Source organism: Melitaea cinxia, chromosome 3 (genome assembly GCF_905220565.1).
Source record: "Melitaea cinxia chromosome 3, ilMelCinx1.1, whole genome shotgun sequence".
Lineage (NCBI taxonomy): Eukaryota > Metazoa > Arthropoda > Insecta > Lepidoptera > Nymphalidae > Melitaea > Melitaea cinxia.
In genome coordinates, this window is record NC_059396.1 from 7,281,691 (window position 1) to 7,305,266 (window position 23,576).

The following is a 23,576-nucleotide window of genomic DNA, read 5'->3' on the forward strand; positions in this document are numbered from 1 at the left end:
GTAACGGTGCTGTGTGGCTAAGGTGTACTGTGTGGCTACGGTGTACTGTGTGGCTACGGTGTACTGTGTGGCTACGGTACTAAAGAATATAGCCACCCCCTCTCTTCCCGTGGGTGTCGTAAGAGGCGACTAAGGGATAACACAGTTCCAGTACCACCTTGGAACTTAAAAAGCCGACCGGTGGCGGGATAACCATCGAACTGCTGGCTTTGAAATACACAAGGCCGAAGACGGGCAGCAGCGTCTTCGGTGTGACAAAGCCAGCCCTGCAGTCACCAACCCGCCTGCCCAGCGTGGTGACTATGGGCAAAACACACGAGTTCACGTTATTTTTGGCGTAAACTTGTAGAGGCCTATGTCCAGCTGTGGACTGTATAGGGTGTAATGTATGTACCGGTAACCGTAAAGTTAGTCTTAATTAAATCGCTTAAACTGTTTTACATTTATATAATTTCATTATTATTATTTCAGACGATGTAAATATATTTCATGAACAAAATGAAGGAATTGAACTGACAATAAATTGAAGATAAAAAATATATTCAAATATTTGTAAAGAGAAGCTATTTTTTAAAGACACAATAATGTCAAACATCGAAGCCAATAACAATTTAAAAGGACTTGAACCAACTACTCAAAAAACAGTAAGTTTCAGTAATTTTTATCGTAGTTATTAATTGTTTAGTCGTTTGAGTAGCAGTTAGTAGCAGAGAGCTGGCCTATGTCCAGCAGTGGACTGTATAGGCTGTAATGATTGAGTAGCAGTTGTTACAATGACGTGAAATATTTAAAACAACTACTTTATGTATGTAATATAAGTAAGGCGTATTTTATGTATGCGTGTAAAATCATATAAAATACTTTAAGATATATATATGATTAACAATGACTTAAATATTTTACGATAATGCTGCATTAAAAGCAAAAAAGTTAAAAAATCGTTGCAAATTACTTTATAAAAAGCTATTTTACACATAGCTATATACGAGTATGTAAACAAGTTCAAGTAACAAGTTGTCGTCGTTTCTCATATTTTTTTTAGCGTCACATTTTTACTCGATTGACTTTAATTTTGTTTCTCTATGTATATTTTTATTATGATTTTATTTCTTTGTATAATTTAAACGTATATAGGCATGTGTAAATGTTAGAATAGTCTATTTTTACTAAGCAAATAACATTAAAACATTTTTTCCATCGTCAATACAATGATTCTAACATATAAAATTCTTGTGTCGCGGTGTTTGTAGAGAATCGAACAACATCTATTTTTCATCCCCCTAAGTTACAAGGGGGGGGAGGTGGTTTAGGGTGTTAATAATACAAATTTTCGTCATTTGCAAGGGAATCAAAACCTTTGAACAACCTTTGAAAAAAATTTGGTACGAAGCAACGTTTTATAGCACAGATAAAGAAAAAATTGCGAAAAGCATTCATTTTTAACTAAATCATATAAAAATATTTTTAATAATTTTGTTTGTACGGAACCCTCAATGTGCGAGTCCGACTCTCACTTGGCCGGTTTTTAATAGCCAATTAATATAAGTCTTTAAACACCAACTATATACGAAGGTATGTTTTTTTTATCCATCGGTTGCCTTCGATCTATAAATATTAAACGTTTATGATGTCTAATGCGTCATTCAATGTTGGTCGCTTATCTAATCGCAGTCGTTGATAGTGTTTCCTAACGTGAAGTTTATGTTTACGAAACAAGAAACAAAATTAATACTATAAGTAGTTATTTCTTAATTTTATAATTCTAAGGTTATTTCTAAACCTTTATCGATATGGCCGTCATATTCTGTAATATAATTTGTTATATTTAGTTAATTGTTTTCATTGTGTGGTGCGCAATGCAAAAGTAAGGAAGTAATCAGATATATCGTATTGCAGGACAAAGACGTCGAAAAAGGAAAAGGTGGAAAACCTAATGGTGGTTTACCCTGGGCACAAATTATAGTAATGGTATTCGCTGTAGCTGTCCTCATAGCGGCCTGGGCCGTGGCCTGGGTGTTGTTTAACTGGTGGATAGGTCTCATAGTACTTGCAGTTATATCATTTATATACACAATTATCTACTTTTCAAATTGGCTATGGGTTGCTATACAAACAGCTCCAAGAGACTTCAAGTAAGTAATATTGATTTATTTTCCAACTTATTTTTTTAGTAAGTATAAGTCAATTCCAATTTAGTTTTTTTGACCAAGTTAGTAAAAGATTTTTTTTTTGATATATTTATAATAAGTATATACAATATCATAATTATTGTTACAGTCCTCATATTATATGTAAAGTTTATGAAGTGAAACTTTTTTAGGCGCACATGTATAAATATAAACGAGACTTAAAAATTAATTTTCCAAAGAATTTTCATTTCTGACATGTGTACTTTGTACGCGCGCACTTTTTTTTTATAGCACGTTAGAAAATTAAATTAGTTACTTGTTTATTCTTATATTAATTACAAGGAAAAGAAAAATATGGAAATTTATTCGAAACTTCACGTTACCATTATAAAAAAAATAACAGTTTGTAATAAGTTCGTCGGGTCAATGATAGTGACATTTTTAAATGGCAATGCTAAGACATTAAATACGTAACTACTCGAGTTTTAAAGAGTTAAAAGATTTATTTCGTGACGATTCTAATAATTTAAAAATTTTAATAAACTGTTGTTTTTTGGGTAATTATGTTTTTTTAATTAATAAAAAAAAAAAAAAAAATTGGTATCAATATATCGACACAATAAATGTTTTTATTCTTATGAATATTATTCGTATATTCAATAAACAAAATTATCAAATGGGAGATGAAAACACAAAAATAAACTTTTCAAAGATTTTGACAATGTCTGTAACGCAATTCTTCTATTTTAAACATTTCGTCAATGACAAACCAGTGGCTTGTTTTAGGATTTCGACCTAGTGGCGTTATATTTGCGTCACAATCATTTCCCAATGACATATTAATAAAACTATTTTTTGAAAAAAATATGGACTATTTAACTTTATTGTTAAAAATATTAATGTAAATAGGGCTTAATTTTAATAGCACAATAGTATTGAAAATACATTGTTAATTGGTATCATCAATAAAACTATAATTTTTGCTAATTAATTCACAAACTATTAAAATGTAATGAAAATTTTCAGGGCCCTCTACTGCTACATAAAAATTTTAAGATTATCGAAAAAATTCACAAAGAAGAATTGGTCTATGTCGGACATATTCCACGAAACGGTTAAAAAACACCCGAAGAAAATATGTTTCCATTTTGAAGACGAGTCATGGACATTCCAACAGGTATTTTCACTAATTAAGTTCTAGTTTGGACAATTCTTTAAGTTTAGTTCTCATTTATACTTATTGAAGGAAATGAAAAGAAAGCTTAATATATATACCACGCATTGAGTTTGATATCCATTAAACTTAAAAATTTTAAAAATTCTTCCGAAGCAAAGCAACAATATCTTTCTATTAGAATATTCCTCTTTACTGATGAGGATACAAAAATTTCAAAGATAAACTCAGCAGTGCCAGCCCGGATTCAAACCAACGTTCAATTCCACGCGAATCTCACCGACGACCTCGGCTCTGTTGAACTATATATATATGTTACCGGCCAAACCCGATTTCAGGAAAAACTAGTTTTGCCTAGGCTAAACTAGTTCTTCCTATACGTGTTAGGATTAACTAGTATAGCCTAGGCAAAACTAGTTTGTCCTTAACCCGATAGGATAAGCCAGTTTAGGCTAGTCCAAACTAATTTGTCCTAAGCCCGATAGGATAGACCAGTTTAGGCCAGGCCAAACTAGTTGATCCTGATATAAATACGCACACTTTAGGATAAACTGGTATGGCCTAGTCTAAACATTATAGTATATCAAGAAAGTCAAAATAAATGGATAAAGCGAATAAAATACTCTGTAATTGAAAAAATAATCATTTTTATTAAAACCATAATGATTCGTCGTTAAAAATTATGGATAATTGGTAATACAAACAATCATACTATAACAAATAATAAGTGTTTTTTAATAGAAGCAATAATCATATCTCAATTATTAAAATTGTTATTTATTTTTACATGGTTTACTTTGGTGGCACTTAGAATTGCAGAGTATGAGTGCCTTCTTGCACTGGCATCTGTTTGTGGAACAGTTTTTGTAGCAGCTGCATCTCACAAAACCTTGGCCTGATCCAACTGAATGTTTCGTAGCTGCAGTCCTTCACGATATTTCAGAGCCTTGGTTTACATCTGCTACCTCTAAAAAAGTTTGATTGCAAATGCCGAATTCTGATCTGAAAAAATAAAGTAAAAACATATTAGGTACTTTAAAATATCATTGATGCTTCAGAAAGATAGATAAGTAATTAAGTAACAAAAAAAATAAAACCTGCAATATTGTTTCGTCATTTTTCTGAAGAATAACTCCAATAATGTTTCTGAGATCACCTTTGCCTTTGTCAACATCTGGAATCGGTATAGTCACATTATCTCCAATGTTGGCAGGTGGATGAGACTTGTCAGAAGTAGCTTTCATTTTCTTAGCGTGTTTCACAAGATTTTCTGCTGCAGTTGTTCTAGCTTTATGAATGTCATTTTCAGATGAAGAAACTTTTTCTCGATTACTAACTTCGACAACGTTATCATTTCTATCTTCTGTTAGGTTAACATTACGATCATCTTTTATTACCTTCCTTAAATCATCTTCATCCTGAATATCATTTATGATTTCTTGCGGCAAAGAGGAAATCGAAAAGTCCTACTCTGGGTTCTATTCCAAATAATGCCTTGTATGGTGATTATTTTATCCCTGAATTGTAGGCGCGGTTTTTCATGAATTGAACGTATCTCAAATCTTCTGACCATTTCGTTGAAACGTTCTCATTCATCCAAGACCCTATCATATTCTCAATAACTTGATTGGCACGTTCAACTGAGCCCTGGCTTTGACTGTGTCTGGCAAGCTCTCTTATAACATTATTTACAAATTTCCTACCGTTATTAGATTGAAGAATGCACGGCGCTCCTATAGTTAGAAATATATCATTCAAATGGTAAGCCACCTCTGCCGCCCTCTTACATTGTAGAGCGCGAAGCAGAACAAATTTTGTTAGATGGTCTTGGTAAACCATAATAAATTTAAAATTTCCATCTGGTTGTGTCTGAAAATCGATCAGATCTACCTGGCACTTAATATTCATTTCCGAATGAAGAATGGGCTTAGAGACTAATCCTCTTTTCTTCTTTGTTTTATTTTGATAACAGACACTACACATAGATAAATACAAGCTTATCATTTCTTTTGTGATATTGGCATATTTTTTTGATGTTTCAGCTAACATCCTGTCCCGAATTTTTTTTAGACTGTTTAGACTAGGCCATACCAGTTTATCCTAAAGTGTGCGTATTTATATCAGGATTAACTAGTTTGGCCTGGCCTAAACTGGTCTATCCTATCGGGCTTAGGACAAATTAGTTTGGACTAGCCTAAACTGGCTTATCCTATCGGGTTAAGGACAAACTAGTTTTGCCTAGGCAAAACTAGTTTGTCCTGAAATCGGGTTTGGCCGGTAACATATATAAATATATATATATATATATATATATATATATATATATTATTTTGTGTTTTAAACGTGATCATATATGTTTAAGTCATGCCTCATCTATAGTATAAATGCTTAGTTTAAATATTCAATACAAGATTATTTTAGTGCTTTATCATTGTGTTGTTATTGACGAAGGTCACTTTATTTATATGAGTCTTCATATTAACAACATGTAAAACGAGTGTATTAGAATTGGTTACAATTTAAGCAAATTTCATTAAAATATTTTAAAAGTCGAATATTAATGCATTGTAAGTAAATCGTAATTTATTTATATCACCATGTCAATTTTTTTAATTAATTCAACTGCTTTTTAATCATTTCACACGACGGCAAGTTATCGCACTTTTGCACTACCGCGTTTAATCCACGTTTTTAATGTTAAGTATCAAATCTATAGTCAAACCTTTTTTGTCACCCCTTGGGGTTTTGCGCAATAACCGTAGCTGTAAGTCCTATAGCTGTAAAATTCATATTCTAATCTAGATTGAAAAGGTTAAGGTTTTACGCAGAGTGATTAACTGTTGACCTACAATATAAGAATAAAAAAGGTAACAGCTTAGGAAGTGATAAATTTCGTATATACAATATAGTACAATAGTACAATTTATGTTATGTTGATTATTATCAGTTGCCAGCCTAAATCGACTAGCCCGTTGGCACAGTTTGTAGTGGCATTGCTTTCTGCACCTCGGGTTGCGGTTTCAATACCCGCCTGAGTCTGGGTGCATAATTGTATTTGTTTATATACGATTTTTTATGTACCAATATTAATAAAAATAATAATAAAAAAGAAATTGTTTTACCAATCAGCAATTACCTGTAAACGCAAGCGTTTAGTTGTTTACCGTGAGAATAAACGACAGTGTACTAATAACTAAATAACAAATTTCAGACCTTATGAGGAGGTCGATAAATCTTTTAAATATCCATGTAATTCATAGCTACTTTATGTTGATTATTTTAGGTGGAAGAGTACAGTCTTCGCGTTTCTGCAGTTCTCCGAGCGCAAGGTGTAAAGTGCGGTGACACGGTGGCGTTGATGACGAGCAATTATCCCGAGATGCCCGCAATCTGGCTCGGAATCACTCGTATTGGCGGCATTGCTCCTCTCATAAATACCAACCAAACCGGCAATACGTTACTACATTCAATAAAGATAGCTAAAAGTCAATTTGTTATTTACGGTAGTGAGTTCGAATCTGGTAAGTGGAAGCGAAAGTTTTAACAAAGTTTTAGATTCTTCATTTTTCATCACATTCATTACTTCAAAATAATGTTAACAAGAACTTTCAGAAATTATTCATATAATGCAAGTGATTTAAAAGTTAACATTTTATTTCAGCCGTTCAAGATATAAGAAAAGATATAGACGAATCCATTAAAATACTAAAGTTCACTCGTCGTCCATTGAACACATCGGATAGCGGAGTGAAAGCAGTCGACAGTGAAAATGATTTGACCCATATGTTGGAGACCACGCCACCAGCGCCATGGTCGAAGTCTGAAGGAGAAGGCTTTAATGGCAAAATGCTTTACATTTACACATCTGGAACAACGGGACTCCCAAAGGCAGCTGTTATATCTCCTTCGAGGTATTTTTCTATCTTTTCTACTACTAGCATCAGGTTTTCCTAGAAATAAATTCATTTGAGAGATGGGTTGGGCTTACAGATAACAAATCGAGTATATGCAACAACATTATAGAAAAGCCTCGTCTCCTCGATATTCCGAGCACATAAAAACTGTAAACGGCTTACTTCAACTTATTTAAAACATGACAGCCTTATTGATTACTTCGAGTATTTTGTTGGCTTAAGGTACACCCCTTGACTTCGCTAAGCGACAGTGATGAGTCATTATTTTCTTAACGTAAATAGACTATAACAGATGTAATAAAAAGCTACGTATATTGGTTGCACGGTTAGTAATAGGTTTTTTCAGTAATACATTTTATTTTTGTTTCAGAATGGTGTTCATGGCGTCAGGTATCCATTATTTGGGAGGGTTAAATCCTAAGGATGTTATTTACTGTCCCATGCCACTTTATCATTCTGCCGGTGGCGTAATTACTATCGGTAACGCCTTTATCTTCGGCTGCACGGTAGCTTTAAAACTGAAATTCTCCGCGTCGCGATACTTCCCAGACTGTATTAAATATAACGCCACGGTTAGTATTATTACACCGTCTTAAATCTTATGAATTAACTTTGTCTCGTTTTTTGTTTCATAATATTTATTGTTAAAAATTTATCTCGTTAGAATAACAACAGGACTTCGCGTTAGTGGCATACGGCTGTTACGTTAGTAGTCGTGGGTTCGATTCCCGCTCAAGACAAATATTTGTAGTGCTTTAAACGTGATACTTGTTTGTATTTCAGACCTTTGATATTTTTATTCGATTTAAACTCGAATAAGTCCGAGGTTTCAATAGGATACATTTCATTTGAGTCTCATGTTTTTACCATTATTAAATATATAGTAATTATGTAAGGCCGAGGAATTTGTTTCTTTAAAAAATATATAAAGTTTGTCAAATTTTATTCTATTATCTATTAAAAATCGTGTTTCAGGCGGCGCACTATATCGGTGAAATGTGCCGGTATGTGCTCGCTACGCCACCCTCGCCCACCGACAAACAACACAAAGTTCGCGTGGTGTATGGAAATGGCATGCGACCCACTGTAAGACATACATACCATATTAATTACATCATTATACATGTCAATTTATTGCTTGATTTATTTATATCTGGGAGACCTTATCGAGGTAGGTACAGAAGGAAATATCGTCAACAAAATTTGAAGTGGGACGTCTAGAGAAGTACCTTACAGAAAATCGCATATATAATATATAAGTACAGCTCTCAAATAGTGCTGTGTTTCTGTGGAGAGGAAGGTAGCCAGAGCTCCTGGGGAGGGTTGGGGATAGGGTTGGTAATGGGCTTGCAATGCTCATGGTCAAGCAGAACATATAATTTTTTACTGCCCTTATGGGGAAAAAAAGAGTATTGTTTATATAATAACTTATACTAAAGCAACAATTAGGAACTTTCTCTTCGATAGAATTTACTGTTTTGTAAAATTTTAGCTCATCATAATCGCTCTCATAATCTAGCTACTTCAACGCCATCTAGCAGTCCAGTAATGAAGTTCCAACCCTGAGTACTGTAATACCGCTGTTTTTTTCTGTAAAAAAGTTCTCATTATAGTCGTGTTCTGAGTGACTTTTCTGCAGAAGCTAGTATCCCCCTCGCGTTTACACCGCCCCCCGCAGCCCCGCGGTGCCAGTTGTACTCGTGGAGTCCCGCGACTTCACTTGAGGAAGCGGCCGGTGTTGTTGCGCGGTGCACCGTCCCCGCGCGGATGTGGATGCTGAGTGATCCTGCACATCTTTGATAATCAAAGATTCCTGCAGGACACAAGAATACATCGAAGATCCGAAGATCGTGATTACCAGGCGCGGAGGGTTAAACTGGTACCCGCTCGCGGGCGCCTAAGCTAGGCCTCCCCTAGGGGCCTCACCTGGCTGGGTGGCACGCACTGAGGGTCACCGGAATAACCGGAAGCGTCAGGGAAGTCGGTGCAATTCGGACAACCCCTTAAATCATGTCTGAGGGGGAGGAACCACCCCCTCCCCTCGAACAGCGGACCAGGAGAGGCGGACGGTCCGGTATACCGCGTTTCGTCGTTCGCCGCGACATTTTCGACCATACGATCGAACCCGTCGCACCTCCCCCCGCACCCCGCCCCCGGATCAGAATAACTTATGCGGACCGACCGGCCGAGGGAGCCACTGGAGACGCTGCCGCGAACTTCGCAGCCGCCGTAGCTGAGTCTACGGCGAGCGCAGAAGGGGCGAAGCGGTCTCGGTCAGAGGAATCCTCGCCGAGAACCGAAGAGGAGGATGACAAGCGTCCGCGTCTCGACTCGCCGGACTGCGACTCTCCCATCCTAAGGAATGCCGCCGGCGAAGCGCTCGCTATAGCGCATGAAGACCCGCCGCAATCCCCACCCTCTCTGGAGCGTGGCTCGCTTCAGCCGAGGGGTTCGCGCGAACCGTCATGGCCGCGCGACTCAACCAGCTATGCGGCCTTGCCCTCCATGGCGGTTGACACGGACCCACCTCAATCACCATCTCCCCAAGCCGGGCCATCGGCGGTCTCGTACGCGGCGGCCGCCGCCACACCGGCATCGCCAAGGACCCAATCGGTGCAACCACTGCAAGCTAGCACCACTGCCACCACAAAGCCCCCCCGGTCGGGTTGCCCCCCGATTACGGCAGAGTGCCTACCAAATTGGACTCGGCACTTCGGGGAAATTAAAAAGAGGCTTGGACGTGCCGCAAATGCACGACCTATGGGGAAGGGAGTGCGATTCCTGCCCAGCTCTCCAGAAGAGTTTAGGGTGGTGCAGCGCTACTTAGAGGAGGCCATGAAGCAGGACCGGTCAATATCCTGGTTCTGCTACAGCCCGGCTTCGGAACTGCCGTCGAAGGTGGCCATCAGGGGACTGCCGTATGATACGCCGCCCGAGGAGGTGCTGACGGCCCTGCAAGAGCTGGGATTCCCGGCAGAGCGGGCCAAGTGTATACCACCCACTAGGGGCAGGCATGGATGCACCTACTTCGTGCAGCTGGCGCACATGAGCGTGGATGAGCTCAGCCAGCTGTACGGAGTCCATGAACTCCTTTACATGCCCGGTTTAACGATTGAGGCGTGGCGGGGCAACAAGGCGCCCCCTCAATGTCACCGCTGCCAGGGCCGATCAAATGTGTTCGCTGCGCTGGCGAGCACTTGGCCAGGGACTGCCCCAGACCACTCGAACAGCCTCCGACTTGCGCCAACTGCAGCAAGGCGCACACCGCGAAAGACCGAAGGTGCACGGTCTTTAAAAGAGAAGCGAGGAAGAGAGGCATCTCGCTGGCTCCGCCTCGCCCCGTTGCGCGCCAACAGGAAGGCGTACTGGTCGACGCGAACCCACCGCCGGCACCAGCGCCGCAACCAAGGCGTTCAGGTGCTGGACAAAAACTGGAGCAGCCGATTACCCTTACTGAGGGGTCGGGAGAGGCTCCACAGGAAGAGGGACCTGCGGAGCCCCCCTCGACGGAGCCCAGGGCCCCTACTACACTGATTCCGTCCGCCAACCCTCCTACTGACAGAGCCCAGCACCAGGCTGGAGCAGGAGGAGCACAAGCGAAAACCGGAGAGAAAAAGAAAGCTAGGAAGAAGAAGACCAAACGCAGAAGGCGGGCGGCCAGGTCGGCCCGTTCGGAGCCTGCGGCGGCATCCACTCCGCAGCCGAGAACAAAGGCTCCAGGGGAAGAGACAAAGGCCCCAGTAGGGAACTTGAGACTACCGAAAGAGAGGCGTGGGGCAGATGACCAGGTACCAGTTCCAGACACCAAGGAACTGGTCAAAATATTCGTTGAGGCACTAGGTAATATCCTCGTAGCCTATACGCAAGGACTCGACATTATACCTGCAATCTCAGCTGGAATCGCCGCACTAACACGGTTACATTCCAGCTGAGAATCATCTACTGGAACCCAGGCGGCATCAGGGGGCACGTTCGGGAGCTCACGTTGCTCGCCCAGTCGCAGAACGCGCACGTGATTCTCCTGGGCGAGACCAAGCTCTCGAACGACGTCGAGCTCCGAGTCCCCAACTACTACGTGTACCGGCGCGACGAAGTCTCTCCCCGGGGATACCCATATAGGGGTACGGCAGCCCTGGTGCGGAGAGACATCGTGCACGAAGACCTGGCACACTCACCCTTTGTCAGCATACGCACACAAGGGGTTCGAGTGTGTGCCGGAGGGGATGAGGAGCTAATCCTGTATGCCGCCTACAAGCCACCCGGACTACCCTTCTGCAGCGCGGATGTCCAGACGCTGTTTACCTCGCAGGCGCCTTCCATAATCGTGGGGGATCTCAACGCGAAGCATCCGGCGTGGGGCTCTCGCGTGATCAACCCGGCGGGGAGGTGCCTGCTGGAGGACAGCGAACGGCACGGCTACGGCGTAGTGGGCCCAGGAGCGCCTACTCACGTGCCCACAGCCGCTAGCCGTCGGCCGGACGTGCTGGACATCGTGCTGCACAAGGGGATAAAACACCATCTGGATGTCGAGGTCATTTACGACCTCGACACACAACATCACCCTATACTGGTCGCGCTCACCCTCCAGCAAAGTGCCCTGGTACCCAGAAGACCACGGTCGCGGACTAACTGGGACCGCTTTACCAGGGCACTCACAGGGCTGGAGTTTACGGTCCCTGCTTCGACTGATGCCGAAGTCGAGGGGGCACTTCATACTATCACCGGAGCCATCAAAACGGCCCTCGACGAGGCTACCACAACGCAACCCGCGCCATCGATCAGCAGGGACCAACTGCCTATCTCGCTTCGCGAGAAAATACGCAAGAAAAGGCAGTTGCGTAAACTCTGGGCACGCTCCAGGTGCCCGAGGGTGAAGCGCGACCTAAATCGCCTTGCAGAGGAGGTGTCGCGTGCGCTCGTGGCTCTCGATGTGTGTGACTGGGAGGACACCATCGATCGAGCATCCGAGCACGACACGAACTTATACACCCTCTGCAAGAAACTAACCGGACGTGACCTGCCTGTTTACCCGCTCATGGATAGAGCGGGTAACAGAAGATACTCCGCTAGAGATAGAGCAGAAATCCTGGCGGAGTATATGGAAGACCAGTTCTCCCCCAACGCGCCGAATACGACAGATGCAAATGTCGTCCGTCATCACGCGGCAGTCCACGAGACGGTGGAAAGGTTCCTGTCGGGCCCCATCCCGGAGCTCCAAGGAGGCGACCTCATCTCCCTGTCTGAGCTCAGGAAGGCGGTTGCCCGCCTGCCTAAACGGAAGGCCGCGGGACCCGACGGCATACCAACTGCCGCGCTGATGCAGCTGCCTACTGGATGCCTCGCAGCGCTCGCGAAGGCATTCAACGGGATACTTCAGATCGGACACTTCCCCGTCGTGTGGAAGACCGGGAAGATCGTGGTTCTACCCAAGGCGGGGAAGGACCGCCAACACCCGGGAAGCTACCGGCCCATTACGCTACTCTCGCACATCGCCAAGCTGTTCGAGCGACTGCTGCTGCGGAGACTCGCGCCGCACCTGCCATGCGCGAGGAGCAGTTCGGCTTCCGCAGCAGCCACTCGACGTCGCTCCAGCTGGCGAGGGTCCTTAACCACTTGGCCAGTGAGCTCAACAACCAGCACTGCACGGTCGGGGTCTTTCTCGACATGGAGAAGGCCTTCGACCGTGTATGGCACGCCGGGCTCCTGGCCAAGTTGATTGCCACGACAGCACCGCCCGCGTATGTGCGAGTGGTAGCGTCGTTCCTGGAAGGCCGGAGCTTCTTCGTCTCGGTGGACGGGGTGGATTCCCAGCCACGCCCAATCCGAGCTGGAGTACCCCAAGGCAGCTGCCTGTCGCCGCGGCTCTACGCGGCGTACACGGACGACATCCTCACCCTCCGCAATCACTTGCGTGAGGGGGAGGAGGACGTGCTGTTGGCCCTGTATGCGGACGACAGCGCGTTCTTTGTATCGTCATATCACCAGATCGTCGCCACCAACAGAATGCAGCGTCTGCTGGACTTGCTACCGGAGTGGCTGGACAGGTGGAGGATGGCCGTCAACGTTGGGAAGACGGCCGCTCTACTCACCGGTGGCTCCAGGCCGCTGCGTCAGCTGAAATTCCGAGGCCAGGACGTAGAGTGGAGGACCTCAGTTAGGTATCTGGGGGTCGACATCGACCGGAGGCTGCGCATGGTTCCCACCGTCAATCGTGCGGTGAGCCATGCAGCGGCAGCCCGGTCGAAACTCCACTCCGTCTGGACATCTAGACTACCCCTCAGAACCAAACTGATGGTCTACGGTGCCTACGTCCGCTCGCGCCTGACGTATGCGGCCCCGGCCTGGTACGCTCTCTGCTCGGCGCACCAGGCCAGAAGATTGCAAGTCCAGCAGAACCGCTGTCTGCGCCTGATCGCAGGAGCTCCGTGGTACGTCAAGAATGACGTACTCCATAGAGACACCAGGACGCCCACCATGCACCACCCACCACGCGCGCCATGTTTGCTCGCGCGGACAAAGGCGCGTGCGTACATCTCCACGGAATCGCCCCTCTACACGCTAGACCGCCAGAAGGGCGTCCACTGCCACGCGAGCTCCTGCAACCACCGCCGAGCCGACCCAGCGCGGACAGTGGTGGCGACGATCCGGGCGACGCGGGGGAGGACATCCCGATACAGTAGAGAACCTAAATAAGGAATTACCCAAATGAGACGACGACCCCAAGGGCACCGCGACCCTGGCCAAATAGGGCCGAAAGGATATGATCCCGGAGGCGAAGCCCCGGAGAAGAAAGCCCGGGTAAAGAGGGCAACCCTCGAGGCCCGTACCCGGACAGACCCTCGGGCCTGTCAGGAAGACCCGCACACACAAAGTAATACCGCTGTACTGTATCAACGGTCACGTCAATATCCAATCCAATTGACTATAGTTTCAGCTGTTTGGGATTTTTCTATATTTATTGATATTTTTTTCTGTCTATATGTATATATATACTATTATAAATTAAAATATAAGTTTGTTTGCTACGCTTTCATGCGAAAACTACTTAACCGATCATCATGAAACTATTATGCACATATTCTTGGAGGTATTAGAAGTAACCTAGGATACTTTTAATTTAAAAAAAAATTAATGCGAGCGAAGCCGCGGGTAAAAGCTAGTTGTTATATAAAATATATATTACGTGTTAAAAGATAAATCGACAAAATAAATATTCAGATTTTGTACTAAAATATTGTCTTCAAATATTCACAGATTTGGCCCGAGTTTGTCAAACGTTTTGGTATTAAGAGGGTCGCAGAATTTTATGGAGCTACAGAAGGAAATGCAAATATTGGTAACTATCAGTTTCTTTCATTACTTTGCCATAATTATAAAATATATAAAATTGGGTGATACATAACTAGATATCATCGATTATTTTGAAACTGTCTTATTAGGAGGCATATGTATAGTCAGTGCGTTGTAAATATTTTTAATTTTTTTGACATTGAAACAAGCAAACAAACATACAAATCGTAATAAAACAACTGTATCGATATTTTCAATAATTAATTATCGTATTGCACTGTTGTAATAATTTGATCTGACATATATGCCTATAGCCATTTAAAAAAAAATATCTCGACTCTTTCTAAAAATATTAGTTTAGGTTGAATTAACTACGACTAGTTCCAGATCTTGATGACTTCTGCACTTAGAATTGATATCTCTATATTTTTTGATTTTTGTATTCTTACATCTGTATTTTAATAATCGTTACGTAAATTTATTACTATTTTTTCTTTATTACATAGTGAACGTTGACAACAAAGAGGGAGCAATAGGATTTATATCAAGGATTATTCCTTCGGTCTACCCTATCGCTATCATCAAAGTGGACGAAGACACTGGGGAGCCCATAAGAAACTCAAAAGGCCTTTGCCAGGTGATTTACTCCTTTAATTTTGTAAAATAATTTAATTTCTGTTTTTTTATTATTATTATTAATCATTAAAAATTATTGATTATAGAAATACGATTTTAATAGGATTATATTTATTGCGTGGTTAGTTACGAGTAGCAAATAGGTAAGATAGTTGAATGTCTGCTAGTCTTAGTTAAATTAATAATCGATATTTCATTACTTCAGTTGGCTGGACCATACGAGCCTGGCGTATTTATTGGCAAAATATTAGCGAACAATCCGTCACGAGCTTTCCTCGGCTACGTAGACAAAGAAGCGTCTGAGAAGAAGATTGTGAGAGACGTCTTCAGTCACGGAGACTCAGCTTTCATATCAGGTTTGAAAACATTATCCTTTCTATAAAGATCTTTATGTAAAGAATTATGTTTATTTCAAAACAATTGTATTTCATTTTTGAAGAGATTGGTTGTTGCAATTAGACTTTAAACAAACATGTTAGAAATAACTACCGTAAAATGGGGTGAATAGACACAACTTTCAACTTCAACACTGATTTTCTTACATATTTTGTATAGAAGCTTATTAATAAAACATTGTGAAATCGTGAGTCGTGTTGTAGTATACCAAATATGAATCCCAAAAATTAGCGAAATCATGTCTATTATTTGTAAATTGAGAAAAAGTAGGTGGTTTCTATTTACCCGGAAACTGGGGTCAAAAGACACGAGAGAAGGGGTGAATAGAGAAAAAACACTAGGGCTGTCAAATTCAACTTTAATTTATTTATTGAAATAATAAGTAAGAACAAAGACAACATAAATGTATGTATATATTTTATATTTTATAAATCAGTATATGTATATATATATATATATATATATATATATATATATATATATATATATAAGTATTAAGATTTTCAGGAACATTTAATTAAATAATTTAGGAATATAAACATGAGCAGTATATTTTACAAGCAAACAAGCTTAAAAAAGTAACAAAAATATAAGAATGTTTAATTCTAACATAAACTATAAAATTCTAAAAAAAAAACTATATTTGGTAAATAATCTAAGGTTTTTTATAAAATGAGATCAAACATCACAATTGAAAATAAAATTGGGAGCATTGTGATTATAGTAGCAATATAATTCACTTTTGGGGTTTATTTTTGGAAATTAAATTGGTAACTTGTTATACTACCTATTTAATCTGAATCCATTAGAGCATTTAATATATCATCATCACACCTATTATAAGTGGGCCGCCTAGAAATGGTTTTCGTTGATGCTGTCTCAACAAATGTATTTGACAATGTTTTCTTTAATTCTGCATCACTCAGAAGAACAATTCTTTAGGATACCTAGTATACTTCTTGCCACGAGGATCTGGTTTATAAATCCTCGGCATGGCGAACGCAATACGATGTAGCGTACCTGTTTATATTTAATTCAAAAAATTTATAATTTAAAATTAAAAATTTATAATTAATTTATATTAAAAAAAAAATAACTACTTAAAATGGTTTTCTAATAATTAATTGATACTTATAATATTTTTAAAGCACGTAGGTAGCTAAGTATAATGAACTAGTCTACGATAGACAACCCTAAAAAACGTCTTTCTATTAACCCCTTTCTCGTTTCTATTAACCTCTCACTCGTATCTATTCACCTCTTTCTTCGTGTCTATTGACCCTAAAGGCGTTTCTATTTACCCCTTTCTCGTATCTATTCACCTCGAAATTGCAGAAAAATGCCTGCATCCTGATTTCACAAGAAATAAGAAAGAAATAATTGACTATTAATACTTTACCTTTGTATTCCTAAAAGATTAGAAATTTATCTTTCCAAATAAATCAATTCGCTGGGTGAAATCTTCAAAGAACTCAATATTGAGCAAAACTTTTCGCAAGGTCTAAAATCACTATTCACACACGTTCACTTTAACGGCTTTTTTCTTTAAACAATTAAACTTTACGTAAAATTGTGTGTTGTCAACATAAAGGAAAAATACTGCCGTGTAATTAATAGAAGAAATAAACCTTCAATAATAAGCTATAAATAATCTAGAGACAAAATAATGAAACTTCCAGTTTTGTTTCTATTCACCCCGCGATTTCTATTCACCCCATTTTACGGTAACTTATTTCTTTTGAAGAAGTCACAACAATGTTGTATAGATCTTCAACTAAAATGAGTATTACTCTTTCCAGGAGACATTTTAATAGCAGATGAACTCGGTTACCTTTATTTCCGTGATCGAACTGGAGACACGTTCCGATGGCGCGGAGAGAACGTCAGTACCACGGAAGTAGAAGCAGCCATTTCCAGGGTAGCTGCTCAGAGAGATGCCGTCGTTTATGGAGTTGAAGTAAGTTAACTAAATAAAATATTAACGATGCTTTAGCATGTCAAAAGTTTAATGGTATAGGAATCGATGAATACTTTTGATTTTTGTTAGAAATATAAATTAGGCTGCATCAAACTTGTACCTCATGAGTGTGAATGTGAATTTGGTTTTTTCTAAGTGAGAGTATTTTAAATGTTTTATTATAATAATATCGAGCAGTTTAATAAGTTCTCTAATTACTTAATTTTATTTTTCGTGCAAACTATTTAATTTAATTTTGTTCAATCATATCTGTCTTTTAGTGCTACGCATTACGTTTGTATATTTTTTTTTACTAATTGTTAAACTAATTCGCTTTATTCATATTTCTTTTTTCTTTTTAGATACCTAATATTGAAGGGCGAGCAGGCATGTGTGGTATTGTAGACGCGGACGGCACCTTAGATTTGGACAAACTGGCCAAAGATATTGCTAAGGATCTACCCAAATACGCTAGGCCTGTTTTTATAAGAGTTATGGGAGCTATGGATATGACGGGTATGTATTTATTCATTAAATATACATGTTAATTTAAATTTGTAATATAATAATGATTATTTTTTTTTTGTTTTAGCAACATTCAAACTTCGTAAAGTGGACTTACAAAAAGAAGGATACAATCCTAATGTTGTCAAGGACAAACTATACTACTACGACTTAAAATTAGACAAATACATCAGTTTGGGCACTGAAGAATATGAGAAAATTATATCGGGCCAGATAAGACTGTAGTTTTTATAGTATTTTTACATATGAAGTGCCTTTGCTTTATTGTATAAGACAAGAGCTAAATATTAGTGATGTAAATTATGTGAATAACGGACTACTAGATGCTTATTATTGGTTTTACTACTAAAATTTTATACAAGGCATAAGTATAGCGAAGTTACAAGTAAATATTTGTTAAACATGTTTGTTGTAATTTTATTAGTAAGACTGTTTTTAGAATATTTTATATACAGCCATTGACTGATAAGTTTGTGAAGGGGGTAGGTATTTATTTATAAACAAAATTTATATTGTGTCATTGAAACTGACATAGTTTTGAAAAGTATAAATCAAGTATGGTGTTTACTATTTCATTGTTATGTGCGGTTAATTTTGTACGGTTTTAGATAAGTTTTAATTAATTATAAGAAAGAAGTGAAGTCTGTTTTTTATTTTTAAGAAGACCCCTAATATTTAAGTACTTTAAAAAAAAAAAGATTAGCCACGTGTTGGAAGATCTTTTACTTTTCGTCACCATGATTCACTTAATGTAACCATTAAAAGATAATATTGACATTTCTGAGACTGTGTGAAGTCACATAGGTACAGCTGCCCTAGAAAAAAACAGTATTTTTTTTCTAAATGTACACGTGCTACTGTAAGTGCTTGATATATTCAGCTTGTAACATCCCACCGCTGGGCATAAGCCTCTTTCTCGATGTAGTAGAAAAAATATTATTTACTTATAATTATCCCAATATATATCTTTGTGCTATTTGTAGTCGAGATATTTTGTCCTTGTGATAAAACGATCGACCTAAAAAAATTTTACCTCCACGAATTAGAATCGACAACCGCTGGAAAATTCTAATGAATTGGAACCACGTTGCGTGAAAAATGCTGGCAACATTTTTGGCACCATAATTTCAATGACACTACCTAAATTTTATCTCTTCTCCCAGGAACTATACTAAATTTTGTGACAAAAAGTATGACGTGTGCTAACTCGTATTGTGGACTAAAATCATCTTAAGTCTTACTCAAATTACTTTGTTAGTTTCGATGTGATGCATAGCTAAGGAGACTGACTGAGAAATAGACTAATAAAAATAGGTAAAAACACTTTTTAAGTTAAACGGTTTTATGTTAAACATACATTGCAATGTTTAAGATAAATGTACTAAAAACCAAAAAATAATAAAATAGATACAGTCGTGGGAATTATAAACATATGCATAGACTAGACTAAAATAAAACCGTGGGGCACGTCAATTGTCTACAATCGTTGATTAAAATGTTTGTTTTGTAATGTTACACTATAATTAGGCAGTTGTTCAACCGACAAAGATGGACGTGTGATAAGTAGGGCTAGAATGTGGAAACAAGCTAGCAAGCTTGATTATAAGCGAGTTTTAGGGTTTCATAGTGGTGAGCGAGTAGTACTTTTATCATATGTTTTGTCGATTAAAGACAAACTACGAGCAGTGAAACGATACCTCGCCAGCCAGCAGTGTGAATGTCCAACGATAAACTAGTTGAAACATCTCTTTTATTTACATGGAGTGTATAACTATTGGAATTTCCATGAGCAAGAAAATAGTAAGTAATTTCCTCACCGTCTGCGGGCCAACTGCCTATTTTAACGACGAATTAAACGATTCTTCTATCGCACATCAAGTCGATAATTTGTAGACAATTGACGTGCCCCACGGTTTTATTTTAGTCTAGTCTATGCATATGTTTATAATTCCCACGACTGTATCTATTTTATTATTTTTTGGTTTTTAGTACATTTATCTTAAACATTGCAATGTATGTTTAACATAAAACCGTTTAACTTAAAAAGTGTTTTTACCTATTTTTATTTTCTAGTTTTTAGTTTTTATTTCGTATTCTGTTTAATTCATTTAGTGCTTCATTATTGCAAGGCCCATCTTAAATATTGAGGTTGTATAGTGCACTGTATTCTTCTTGTCAAGCCCTTTTATTTGATACCCATATTGGTTGGATTGATAAAAAATTGTTATCAGACATTTGGTAGCGGCGGCCAGCTTAGATTTCAATTTTGCATAGTAAATTGTATTCTACTTGTTGAGACCTTTCATTTGATACCCATGTTGATGGGATTGATAAAACCTAAGTTATCCGCCATTTTGTAGAGGCCGCCATCTTGGATTTTAATTTTATATAGTACATTGATTAAACTGGTTGAGCACTTTCATTTGATACCCATATTGATGGGATCGATAAAACCTACGTTATCCGCCATTTTGTAGCGGCCGCCATCTTGTATTTCAATTTTTTATAGTATATTGTATTCTGCTTGTTGAGCCCTTTCATTTGATACCCATATTGATGGGATTGATAAAACCTACGTTATCCGCCATTTTGTAGCGGCCGCCATCTTGGATTTCAATTTTTTATAGTATATTGTATTCTGCTTGTTGAGCCCTTTCATTTGATACCCATATTGATGGGATTAATAAAACATAAATTATCCGCCATTTTGTAGCGGCGGCCATCTTGAATTTATAATGATAATAAATAAACATAATTGTATTGTCACCAAAATCCAAAGTGTATACAAAATTTCAGATTAATCGGTTGACAGGAAGAGGGTGAAATTTGAATTACTAAATTTGACCCAAGAATAAATAATAAAAAAAAAAATAAAACAAACGGGGTGAGCTAAATAAAACCGTTTAAAAAAGAAGTTTTAGCGTCTGCTTTAATTACAAAATGCACCCTCCAAATAAATTTCAAATTACAGTCAATATACAAATTAATAATAATAAAATTAATTACTAATATAATAATAACATACTGTACTGCACATTTAAACAAAGAACAAAATTAACGATACAAGCGATTATAGTCATAAATTGTACAATTATTGTTTATTGCTAAAAAGCCATCTTCCAGACAACCTGATATATTCAAATGTACTGTTTTGTTTTTACTTTTAGCTTTTTGCGATAAATGCAAGTATTTACTTTGTATCTACTTGTAATATAACGCAATAACGCCGAATCAACGTAAGTAATGTCGAAGACAACGTAAGTAAATATATTTTATACATATGTACGTTTACAATAACTATAAAAAACCTTTATTTCACTCTCTAGGAGTAAAACAATAATAAATCTTCATATAAGCACTTTGGTTTTTAATTAAATGATGGACTTTTAATTGACTTTAAAAATACACAGAGTTCGAGTAAAGTATGAGAGAAAGATTTTTTTTTAATCTTGCGCCAAAAATAATTTTACAATTTAAAATAACGGACTTTTACACCACTATTTAACCCCCCTAAAATCTTTACTTAAGTATTATTAAAATTACCTAATGGTATTATTTTATTTACTTATATAGTACTAGCTAGGCTAACTTTATAATCACTATTTGACTAATCAAACATGCAGTCTTTCTAATAATTGCAGTCTTTGTTATTCGATTAGTAAGGTTTATTTTTATTCTAGGTCCTGAATTTTTGTCAAAACAATTGCTTAAATAATTTTTCGACCCGTTGTTAGATTAGTCGCGAGTCTGATAGCGGATCCAGAAACACACAGAACAAAAGCACACACGCCAAGACCACAATAAACATCTCACGATTTCACGATTTGCTAATATTTGGTTGAATTATTGTTCAACTAGTCGCTGGACTCTAGGTGCTCTACATAGAGTTATACGATTTAATGCTCGATTGGTCGTTGTCAACTAACCTTAATTTTATTTCTTTAACTAGTAGGATTGAGGATTACTTTACTAATATTGAAACATTTACCCCACTATAAATCTAAGCGAACAGCTATTTCCAAAACAAATTCCACAATTATCTGCTCGAATAAAGATGTGAAATGCTATGTGAATTATAAACAAAGATAAAAACGCCACAGCATTCGTTTTAATTCCTAGGCATTACTGCGTTAGAACATAAAAGACGTTGACTACCTAAAATTAACATAAATAGTTAGCAACAATAGATTCAGAGGTCAGTAATTCATGTTCATTGAAATATTCACAAAAACTGACATTTCTAAAAGTAAAAGCTGTGTAGGTATTTAATTATTTTAGTACCTGGATGACCGAGCTCAGCTCGGTAATATTATTATTTTTTTGTAAATCTTGTGTTTTGGAAATTATATTTTAATACGAATTATATACTGATGAAATATGAATAATATTTTTCGATTTTACCGACAATAATAATTAAAAATATATATATACTAGCTGTGCCCGCGGCTTCGCCCGCGTTGAAATCAGTGTGTCACAAAGTTTTCCCGGCACACTTCCAGTTAAACTCTCATTATAATCGGCTTAGCCGTTCCGTAAACCTTCCTCTTGAACCGCATGAAAATCCGTTCAGTAGATTTTGAGGAAATCGATCACATACACTTTTGGGGACTTTGTTTTATAATACACTAACTGTTGCCCGCGACTACATCCGCGTGGTTATGAAGATATGCATTACTATTAAGATGTTTAACGCATTTTTTTTTATTTCAGTCACTTGAAATGCTTATCACACTGAGTAACTTTTTAAAAGGCACAATTTAGTATAATTTAATACTTGTTTTTATAAAACCTCTCTATACACCTCATTTTTAGTTTTATTTTCAGGCTGTATATGTTTCATACAAACTATCAACCCCAATTAAACCCCCTTAGCGGTGGAATATCGCTAAATCTCTCTACTCTACTACTATTATCTACTAACTATAATCTACCTCCCTGCCAAATTTCATCTTTATCCATCCTAGATGGATGGACCTTCCAGCTGTTTTTGGGTTCTCGTGATGAGTGAGTCAGTGACCTTTCTCTTTTATATATATAGATTACGATGTATTATTTGGACACCTCCTCACCATCTATAGAGCATATATTTTAAATTTCAAGTCTCTTACTTCAAAGACAGAACTTTCATACAAATTTCCAAGCCCCGTTTTATCCCCTTAGGGGTCGAGTTTCGTAAAATTTGTTCTTAGCGGATGTTTACGCTCTATAAGGAACCTACCTATCAAATATCAAATTTGTAGCTGTTATAGTTTCGGGGATTTCGTGATGAATGAGTCAATGTACCACCCCCCGTTTTAACCCCGAAAGGGAGTTGATTTCTAAAGATACATTGTTTAGAGACCTCCTCACCATCTATGGAGCATACATTTTAAATTTCAAGTCTCTTACTTCAAAATCATAGGACATTCATACAAACTTGCAACCCCCCATTTCACCCTCTTAGGGGTCGAGTTTCGTAAAATTTGTTCTTAGCGGATGTTTAAGCCCTATAAGAAACCTACCTATCAAATGTCAAATTTGTAGCTGTTATAGTTTCGGAGATTTCGTGATGAATG

At 38.6% G+C, this 23,576-nt stretch overlaps 1 protein-coding gene across 1 annotated transcript; it reads left to right on the forward strand.

The window, feature by feature from the left end:
• The first annotated feature begins 440 nt into the window (after positions 1–440).
• Positions 441–18,662, forward strand: LOC123669364 (long-chain fatty acid transport protein 4-like). The gene is made up of 13 exons (XM_045602969.1): positions 441–644; positions 1,897–2,132; positions 3,156–3,306; positions 6,587–6,824; positions 6,965–7,214; positions 7,588–7,789; positions 8,193–8,303; positions 14,472–14,553; positions 15,014–15,144; positions 15,349–15,499; positions 17,339–17,496; positions 17,859–18,012; positions 18,089–18,662. The coding sequence occupies exons 1-13, from the start codon at positions 585–587 to the stop codon at positions 18,244–18,246; spliced, it is 2,082 nt and encodes a 693-aa protein (XP_045458925.1). The 5' UTR covers positions 441–584; the 3' UTR covers positions 18,247–18,662.
• Positions 18,663–23,576: the final 4,914 nt, after the last annotated feature.